An 11,323-nucleotide genomic window follows, 5' to 3' on the forward strand; every position below is an offset into this window, starting at 1 on the left:
TTATTCTCTTGTATGAATTATATAACAATTCGTTAGGATATACATTCATTGTAACAAGAGAGGTAAAGAAATAATATGACCCTATTTTGGGTGAACTTGATTTACTAGTTATCAGGACTAGATTCAAGTCAAACCAAACTTGACTCGATTTACATAGAACCAAACTCAAACTTGAGTTCTAGCTTAGCTTATTTCAAAAGAGCTAAGCTCAAGAACCGAGTTTGAATCAAGCTTTAAGCTCGGTTCGTTAGTAAAACGACGTTGTTTGTATCAATTTTTTTAAGTTTGCGAGCTTGATGAATGAAACATTCCTAAAGATCAAGCTTGAGTTCAAAAATATTAAAACTTGTTCGAGTTGAGCTCGAACTTGAGTTTGAATAAATTCAGTTCAAATCCAACCCTACAAGTTATCGATTTAAGCTTTTAGTTCACTATCTCCACCACTGTAACTACCGCAATGACGAGAAAAAAAACACCTCCAACATACGCAATTGCCTGTAGAAGAATCAAAGCAAGCACATTTTAATTTTACTAGTAATAACTATTATGCTATGCTATGCCCTTTTAAAAAGAGATTATGTGAAAGATAGATAACCGAAATAAATGGATTGGAAGTTAAGAACATGTCCAATTCTACCAACAAAAAGGAGACCCACTGATACGATGTTTCAACTAGGAGTGCATTCGAGCTAAACTAGTTTGGATTCACATTCGGTGCAAACAAACTAAATTTGAGTTGGAGTTATAACTCAATAACTCAACTCAAATTTGGCATGTTTAACCCTTCGATGATACTGTTTATTTTAGCAATAGCATTATTCATCTCACTGAGAACCCTCTAATAAAACAACACATTAATTTGAATGAGTTCAAATTAGGTATTAAGGATTTGAGTTGAACTATAAACTTGAGAAATGTTGAGGATTTGTGTGATTGTTGGAACATGTTGGTCCAACCAACCAACCTTTCCAAGGTACAAATACCATGGTTTTGCCCAACTTGGACTTGACCATTGATCCCAAGGAACAAGTCGCGTTAGAGGTACATAAACCATGATAAAAGTTGTAGAGGGTAGATTGTTTTTTGGACCATGTTAGACCTTTTGGCCCAATGAACAATTGGTATTAAAGGTATCAATCCATTCGCCCTAGTTAATGTCTAAACAAGACAAGTAATAATTGAAAAGTAATACTATATATATGTACTTTTGAATATATAATTGAGTAACAGAAAATATATTATTATATGATTGTATATTATTTTATCTTAAATTCAAAATCACTCAATCATATAATGACATATTATTTATTTATTTATTCGATTAAATACTTAAAAATGTGTATACATAGTTATATTGAAAAATGAATTGGGTCTATGTTTTTTCTTGGAATATTTAGTTCTCCAAAGTGTTTCTTTCTCAAAGAATTCTCTCAACGAATTGGGGTGAGAAACCCTAATAGCACTTTTCAAGACCAAAACAACTGATTTCAGAGTTCATGGTAAGAACAATTATATCGATCCATGTGATTCTAACTACAACTTTAATGAAATTTCATTTTTAGAACCTTATACGAGCTGAGATTGTTGGGCTCCAACTTTGGCAAAATCTCACCGGTCCTCAAATGAGAGGAGGTTGTTGGGACTGTTCTCTAGTTGGTCTAGTTGAGTGAAGTTGTTAGGTTTATTGTAAGTAATCTCAAACTAATAACCCTATGAAAGAGGGACAATGTTGAGTATCTTACATTAATTGGAAATTACATTAGATGTGAGTAGATAAGTGTGAGAGAAAAACTCATCCTTTGAGTTAACTTTTAAGGTGTGAGAGATCCAATAACAGTTTTAAAACACCGACACATCTAAATAAGCAATCATAAAAAGTTAAAAAGCTATTGAAGACTAATAATCTAATGGGCAAATTCTTAGCTTGAGTGCAAATAAAATTGAAGAGATTTGGAATATGGATTGGGGATAAGAAAACTGGCCCCACATTGGTGGAAGATTGGTGGAGGTTGGTGTAGATTTTGCTTTCTAATGGTTGGTGAGGTCTTCAAATGAAAGTGATAGAGTAAAGTGAAAGGTTGTGATAATGGTAGGTGACATCTTTCTCAATTGAGAGCAGACCAGACCAGTGCCTGTAAATATCAATTCAATGCTAAAAGAACTTTGCTTTTTTCCCCTTTAAATCATATCCCTTCAAAAAAAAAAAAAAAAATTATAATTGGGTGAAGTGCAAGACTAAATCATTGCCAGTAGTTTAATTATATCCTCACATGTGAAGACTCTCAAGGTTCAATTATGCAATTAAAGATTTGGAAAAGAAAATTAAGTTATACACAAAGGTCAAATTATGGGAAAACTACACTTCAAAACCTAACCTCATACCAAAAACTAAAACCTTTTTGGGATCTAAGTCTCATACCTAATATGGTAATTCATATTATCACAACATATTATTTTATAAACCAAATCTCATTCTCCAAAAATTAAATTAAAATTTTTCAATAAAAATCAAGAATAATCAAAGTAACTATAACTATAACTATATAAAAATACAACTGTATATAATATATAATGATTTCAACTTGTATTGATATTTGTCTTTTAACATTTTTTTCAATCTTCCGTAATAAATTTTACTATAGGAATATTTTTCTTAATATTCAGTCATTTTTGTATTAATTCAAATATAATTTGATTTAATTTTGTGCCGTATCATATTGGCCTAAACTAAATTTGTGTAAGAAAACTCAATCATAATCCGATTTTTTTTATATCATGTCATAGAAATTTAACAAATAGCATTGAAAATTTACACTTTGATCATATTATACAAATAATCAATTTTCTTAAAAGTCAAACAACGTGTTTTTCTGGTTAAATTTATGTTAAGCAGTCGTTGATAACCATACCTTTTTTTCCAAAAGCTGATTTGATATAGATTTTTTGGAGCGGAATGGATTGATAGAGACGGTGGTTAAAAGGGTTAGGTAGATATCTCAATTGGCAAGAAAATGACTTGAACTTGATTTTCCAAGGTGAAGGAATCTAAGTACTCACCCCACTAACAATAGAAAAATGTCGTGGGATTTAATTAGGCATAGCAGTTTAACCTTTCAAACTGAGTCTTGACTTATCTCTCTCTCTCTCTCCAAACGGGGAGAAGATTTTTCAACAGAAATGAGAACGAAAATAGTTAAAATCCACATAATAGGGGATGGGACAAGGACGTGGATAGATTTATCCTCTTGCTAGTTTGTCGCTTCCCTTATATATAACCCTAAACCTATAATTATTAAATTACTTTTAAAAAATTTGAATTATTATAAATATATTTTGCCACCTAATAAATATTCAATTAGTTTTCCAATGGTAACCCAAAAGAGAAAAGAAGGATAATTTTTCGGAAAGAACAAGGGGAAGAGAAGAGAAATTTTTCTAGTGAAAATGAGACGAGGATTTTCTATTATTCCTGTATTGGGGATGAGACGAGGATAGAAAAAGATTTTTTTTTATAGAAACAATAACAAATATTAGGTTATTAATCTCTTACCCAACCCATTAGCATCCATAGATTTAATTGAAGGTTAGCAAATCTTAAAAGTGAAAATGAATGACTAAAAATAAACACTAACAAACACCATATTTATAATGGTTCACTCTCGAACAAGAGCTACGCCCACCTATATTTAAAAATTTTCATTTTAAAGAAAAAGAAAAATTATAAAAGTCTCTCATCAATCCCATGAAATTGACCTTCTCAATTTTAAGTAATGTTTTTAAAATTAGATCAGTTGGTTTAATCGATTAAATTGTAAATCACTCTATAATTTAGTTTGGTTTCATAATCTAATCCAGTGTTTATATAAATATTGACTTATTTGAAATTCGGTTAAATTAGATAAACCTATCAAACCGAAAAAAACTATTTAAAACTAACAAAATCGGGTTTGAATAATACTACACAATTGTCTTATTAAAACTTATAAGAGTTACAATTTATAAAATCTTAATTGAATTAATAATAAAATTTGTAACTATTTTTTTTATCTATATAATAAAATATCAATTATTTAATTAACATATTTGATATTATATTTTATATATTTTATATGTTTAAGTTTAAAAAAATATAGTAAATATTTAATATCATTCAGGAAGGATATAATAATTTAACAATATATTAAATCAGTTGAATCGTTTGAACCATAAATAAGTAAAATACCCTAATCTATTATTGATTTGATTTTAAAAACATTTACCCTAACAAAACAAAGCAAGGCAGCGATGATTACTTCAATTCTGGAAATTTTGGAAGTTGCAAGAAAATTGGTGCTGATAGGTGTGATGGACTGTCCAGTGTTGGAAATATAAATTGGGCTTATAAATGTGTAGATTAAAACCCATGTTATACAAAATCAATTGACTTATGTTAAGGTTCAATCCACAACACTTATATACCACTCATTTTAGTTAAGTTTATTAGATGTGAGACTCTTTCTTTATTTGAGTCTCCGTTAAGTCTCCAACACCCCCGCTTAAGTGTAAGCACCTAGGCCGTTTGGCTTAATCGGTTTTTGACTGGGTGCGTTGTCACTTGTATCCAGGAATACTTAGGCTGTTAAACCCGCCGTTTGGCTCGTGCTCTGATACCATATTGGAAATATAAATGGGGCTTATAAATGTGTAGATTGAAACCCATGTTACACAAAACCAATTGGCTTATGTTAAGGTTCAATCCACAACACTTATATACCACTCATTTTACTTAAGTTTATTAGATGTGAGACTCTTTCTTTATTTGAGTCTCCAACATCCAGCAAGGAAGGCTCCTGGGTTGACCCAGGAATATTGTTGGTGTATGTACAGTTTGGATTTTATTAACAAAATACATTAATTTACAGTCTAGATTCTCGGAATATAACCAAAGTCCTGTGGGAAAATGACATTTATACCTGTGTGGCCAATTAACACCACTAAATTTCCAAACTAATAGTACATTATGAACGTGTACCATACTTCCCAGATAACCAATTAACCCACACCTTAACTCATTTCATAACCTTGATGTGAGATAACCCAACAACTAAGCCACCGATTGAGCAATGCTTAATTGGATTCTGATATGAGAGTCATAGGATATTTCCAAACTTCATTAGGGGATAACCTAACAACCGGACTATCGATTATAAAATATTTTTTAACTTCGTTATGGGATAACTTAACAACCAGACCATCATTTAGAGAATCCTCATGATCAGCTAGTTCAATTCAACTAGACACTCCTCCCGTGGACTATTGGATGGAGCTGATGCAACCAGACTCTAATGTCAGAGTTGGGTGTTATTAGGTTTCTCCCACTTTATCACTCATAAGCAGTAACACTTATCTATTTTTCCAACCAATATAGGACAACCCAGTAAGATATTCGCAAGATCAATTATCGAGAATTCACATAACATTGATAAAATATGTAAAACTGGACTAATTCATCACATATGGTACTGAAAACAAAAACCCATTTGCGAACTTCAATCAAGATTGCTTACTTGTGGTCACAATACAACCTTATTTGCACAACACAATTACAAAAGCTCTAATCAATAACATTCATACAACTTAAAATCCATCTTGAGTCTGAAATACTCGATGCTTTCTATAGCTTCAGTTGTGAAAGTTACAATACCTCTCGCCATGAAAAAGTCTCCAGTCCCTCCAACCACAGAGAGATCCCTGGAAGGTGGCCCTAAAGGGTCCGACCCCAAGATATTCAGAGTGCCTTTACGTTCAGTCGAGTTGAAAATCAATGAAAAAGCAAAGAGAGTACTATAATCACTTCTCATATCGTATACATACAGCCCTTGAGCGGTGGCCACAGGAGGAGACCGCAGGTTTTCATCTTTGGTAATGGGGTCATCGAAAACAATGAGAGAGCCAAACTGATAGTTGCCAAGGTTGGTGGCGTTTGTAATTCTGTAAGACGTTGAGTTAGAGAGAATGTTGCGAGTTCTGCCGAAAAGGATGTCATGATAATAGAGCACAAACTGGTTGCAGGGTTTTGGGTATTTGGAACTTTTCCTGGAGGAAGATGAAGCTGAAGGAGGAGCAACAAGTAAAAGAAAGAAACAAAGCAACATTGCTGCAAGCCCTTTCATTTTTTAAGTTTCTTCTGGCTTGCTTGCTAGATAAATGCAGCTAGAGTTTGTGAGTAATGGTTGGCTTGTGTGAGATATGGCATCTTTCTTCTCTTTATATAGAAATGAAAAATCAATACGGCTATAAGCACCCAAATCTTAATACTCAATTGGGTATTCAAATAAAGCCAAAGTTAGGTGTAATCTCAAACTCCTTTTCACCAACTTTCAAAAATTTAAAGTCTCATCTATAAGTAAAATTCTCAGTTATAGTTAATGACAAAATTATTATTTAACAAAAAAAAAAAATTTTAAACTAAAGTTTTATCACTCTCCCCCCCCCCCCCCCCCCCCCCCCCCCCCCCCTCTTCTCAGTTTGAAAATATAATAATTTTTCCTACCAAAAGTTTAAAAAGTAGCATTTTCACCCTTAGAGTTTTGAGTTTTGAAACCATCACTAGAGACGGCGAACTTCGCCATCTTTGACTGTGTTTGTCCTCCCACTCGGGTTATCTCTCCTCACTGACTTATTCTCATCCACCAATTAAAGCAATTAGACGAAAACAATTTTGTCTTCGTCAAAGGAAATCACTTTCGTCGATGGGTGGAAACAGGTCAGCAGGAGAAGATATATCGGAAGGGAGAGCCAACACAGCTAGAGACGACAAACTTTGTTGTCTTTGACGATGGTTTCAAAACTCTAGAGGTAAAATTACTACTTTTCAAACTTTGAGTAAGAAAAAATTATTAGATTTTCAAACTGAGGGGGAAAATGCAATAAAACTTTAGTTTTTAATTTTCTTTATTAAATAACAATTTTACTCTTAACATTAACTGAATTTTTAAACATAATTTTGTTCATGGATAGGAGTTTAAATTTTTAAAAGTTGAAAGATATAAATTTGGGATTACACTTAACCTTGGGTGGGAGCAAGTCTTTCGGTCTTCACATAATGTATTATTATCTGATTAAATGATTTTCACTTAAAGATAAAATAATACTTAATCATATAATAATACATTCGGTTGAAAATAGCCCACCTAACAACTTTATTATGCTATTTAATTTAACTTTAGTGGTAGTGTTGGAGCGAATTAATCCAAATTTTAAGCCTAATGTTGTACGTTTCCATTTTTATGTATGCGGCAAAAGCTTAATGATCATTAATAAATAATTAATTACACTTAATTATCAAACTTTAATTAGATTAATTATCAAGCTTGATACATGAATGACAACCCAATTATTGTAATTCTTGGACCATGAGTCCTGACCCAGCAGCCTTAAATAGCTGTTTCCCACCCAAACTTTGATTAGTTTAACATTGAAAAGTCCATGATTTATTTGTTTTTTAATTTTGAAAATTTGATTTATTCATCCATTATCCACTTTTGGTAATGGAAACCATTAAATACGATCATTTATATTTTCTATTTTTCCTTACTTTTTTGTTCATTTTCATCACTGATTATGACCTCAACAACATGCTCCACGACTTTATCCAACCTCAATTAGTTTCCATAAGTCAAATATGGCTTTTTGACAGGCATCATAGAGGCTACATCTACTCTCCAATCTGTGTCCTCCCTTTAATTTTATTATTATTATTTTTGTGACGAAAAATATTATCCAAATTTAAATAAAATTAATCATATCAAATAGATTAAAACCCTCTATTCTCGTAATTACTACTATCCTTATAGATATTTTTACAAAACCATGGCCAATTATTTATTTTTACAAAACCATGGTTTAGTTATGGTTCGAGCTTGACTCAAGTTCAATTGGGCTCGGCTCGAGTTCAGCTCGGTTCTTTTTCGTCTTGACTCGGTTTGTTTTTCATATCAAAACGACATCGTTTTTAATATATATAGATCAAAACGACGTCGTTTTGTATAAAAAATTTTAAAAAAAAATCTACCGAGCTAGCTTGAGCTCGATCGAACCGAACAGAGCCCGACTTGTTTCAGGCTCAAACCGAGCCAAGCCGAGATCGAGCTCGAGCTGGCTCGGCTCGAGTCCAGCCCTAAACCCGGCCAATTATTTATTATTTTTGCTCCTTTTCACTGCATAATTTACCTTCAGAGTATCCAATAATTGATCCACCACGCGAAAGAAAATGTCGGCAACTTCATGGGAATGCATTAAATGAAGGTGGGTGGGTGGACCTTGGGCAATGAATTATTTTCATTGGCTGTGGGAGGCGGTGAGAATTGTGTATAATACACGCGCCACCCCACACTTGGATCCAATAATTAAATGTAATTTGACATTTCCTCGTCCATTTTGATAAAACTTTACGTCGGCCTTCCTCTGTGGTCTTCTACCTTTTGTCTTCCATTTCACAGATTCATATTTCATATTCCTCTCTTCAATTTTTAATTATTTAAATACATTTACAACAATCAAAACAATTCTATGGCAGAAAAAGAATGATCATTGTTCAATTACATACAAAGAGACAATTTTTTTTTTAAAAAAATTTCTGAAGAAGTTGATGGATAAAGTAATTCTTTAGAATTTACAGTAATTTTTCATAGGAGATAATTGCTGATAAAAGTTGAAGCTGATTAGCATCATTATCTAAAGATATACTATGGGAGAAAAATGCCATGCGAGGAAATAATGAAACAATGAGACGATTAAATATTTAAATAATAAAATTATATGTATTTATTTTAAATATATAAATAAATATATTTTAATATATTTTATTATATAAATGAATAACTTTAAATTAAGAATGAAGTAATAATCAATCTTATAATAAACATATATAAGTATATATCTATTTATATATTTAAAATAGATATTTAAAGTAAGAGAAATTGAAATTTTTACCTTTATTTTAATCCGTATATATATATACCACTCATCTCAAAACTTAAACAAAAATACCACAATAGTATTTCATTTTTCTAAAATACCTTCATTGATGTAACTTATGTAGAAAGAGATAATATTATCCTCTCTTTTTCCTCGGTCTTCTTGTGAGGAAGAGATGAAAATTCTAAATTTATTTAGAAAATTAACATTTGTTGTAAAGATTGTACAACAAAATCATTCACATTCAAATTAGTATGTTATGTATTCTTTATGAACAATTAAAAATCAAATAATATATAGTAGATTTATGTTCATGACTTCATGTGAAATTTAATATTATTATAATTTCATGTTGTTAAATTGTTTAATGTTGTTATTTTATATTTTTTTTATTATTTAAAGTTGTTATAATGTTGTATTAATGGTTATAAAATATAAAAATTCAAATCTGAAAAGTTTTCAAACGAAGAACGGGTTGGCATTGCGAACCCCTTAGCGTTAACGACGATCCTCGGTGGCAACACCAACCCTTGGTGGCGCCGCCAACCACCTCCCTTGATTTTTTTTTTTTTCTCTTTTCTTTATGTAGAGGTGTCGATGGGCCGGGCTGGCTCAGGCTCGGCTCATCGGGCTAATGGGTTGAGTCGAGGCTCAAAGCCCAAACAGCAATGGGCTTTCAGACCTGGTCGGCCCATTAATATATAAAGGCCCAAGGCTCGAACCATATAAAAATGGGCCGGGCCGGGCCGGGCTTTAAATATTTTAAAAAATTATTTAAAATTTTTAAATGCAAATTATTTTTCAAATTATAAAACATAAATAAATATATACTATGATAATATTCAAATTGATTGAATTCATTTGATATTTGAGTCATTTGTAATGATAAAAATAAAATTATAAACACAAATAATTATTATTTATGAATTTAGATTTTTCTGAAAGTAATTGATGAGAGAAAATGAGATTAAAAATATAATAAAATAATTGAGATTGAGAGATTTGTAAATGAAAATGAAAATGAAAAAAAATTAAATAGATTTATATAAAAAAATTAATTAATTAAAAAATTTAAAAAAATTAAAGGCTAAGGCTTCTGCCGTGCGGCAGAAGGCAGAAGGCAGAAGGCAAGCCTTCTGCTGACGCAAAAGAAAATCGGCAGAAAAAACTTCTGCCACTAAAATTAAAAGAAAAAAATATTATTAAACAATAGTGGGTCAGCCCATGGGCTTAATATTAAAGCCCGTGGTCCAGCCTAATAGGCCCATGGGTCTAGCCCGATACGCTACAGTATCAGGTCGAGCTTTCTTGTGTCGTGCTTTTTTTTCGTGTTTCGTATCAGGCCTTCATTCGATCCAGCCCAATTGACGTGTCTATCTTTATGTAATGGGGCCATACAAGTTTGATTGAAAAATGAATTCAAGTGTATGTGTTAAATTGTAAATAAAGAAAAAATAATATAAAATAAAATAAAATATTGCAAATGGAGAACAACTAAAATAAAATATTATAAATAACTTTATTTTTCTTTAGTTTTTTATTCATGCAGTGGAGGCCAAGGGTGAAAGAATCCAAACCAAAGAACTAAAAAGAAAAAAATCTTTAAATTTAGTGGGGCTCATTGCATGGAAAAAAAAATCTGATAGGGGGTTGGTGACGCCAAGCCTTTGGCTTTGCCGCCAAGGGTTGGTGCTAACGCCAAGGGGTTGGCTTCATCTGAAAATTTTTTAGATTTGAATTTTTGTATTTTAAAAATATTAATACAATATTATAACAACTTTAAACAATAAAAACAATACACACACGAGCGCCAAATTGAAATAAACAAGCATAAAAAATAAAAGAATTGAGTGCAATAAAAGAAAACAGAAAAAATAAATAAATTTAGCAGGGCCCAGGGGGTTGGCATTAACGCCAACATGTTCTTCTTCTAGAATTTTTTCAGGTCTGAATTTTGGTATTTTATACTTATCAATAGAACATTAAATAATATTATAACAACTTTAAATAATAGAAACAACATAAAATAATAGCATTAAATAATTTAATAATATGAAATCACAACAAAATTAAATTTTACATGAAGTTATGAACATGAATCTACTGTACTTATTTTATTTTCAATTGTTTATAAAGAAAACACATAACATACGAGCTTGAGCCAATATTGACCTGAATGTGGATGATTTTGTTGTGAAATATTTACAACAGATATTAATTCTCTTAATAAATTTAACAATTTTCGTCTCTCTCTCCCTTGTGTCCAAGTTGAATATTTTATAATTGTTTTCTCACGGGTTTTATTGTTCAATCACATGTCTTTTCTAATAAAAAATTTATTTTTTTTCATGTTATAAGGATTTCT

The 11,323-nt window shown here is 31.3% G+C and overlaps 1 protein-coding gene across 1 annotated transcript; it reads right to left on the bottom strand.

Annotated features, from left to right (window-relative positions):
• Positions 1–5,518: 5,518 nt before the first annotated feature.
• On the bottom strand, positions 5,519–6,248 carry LOC123204158 (dirigent protein 5-like). The gene has a single exon (XM_044620740.1). It carries the CDS (start codon positions 6,150–6,152, stop codon positions 5,598–5,600), a length of 555 nt encoding a protein of 184 aa, XP_044476675.1. The 5' UTR covers positions 6,153–6,248; the 3' UTR covers positions 5,519–5,597.
• Between the last annotated feature and the right edge of the window lie 5,075 nt (positions 6,249–11,323).

Source organism: Mangifera indica, chromosome 20 (genome assembly GCF_011075055.1).
Source record: "Mangifera indica cultivar Alphonso chromosome 20, CATAS_Mindica_2.1, whole genome shotgun sequence".
In the NCBI taxonomy this organism is placed as follows: Eukaryota; Viridiplantae; Streptophyta; class Magnoliopsida; order Sapindales; family Anacardiaceae; genus Mangifera; species Mangifera indica.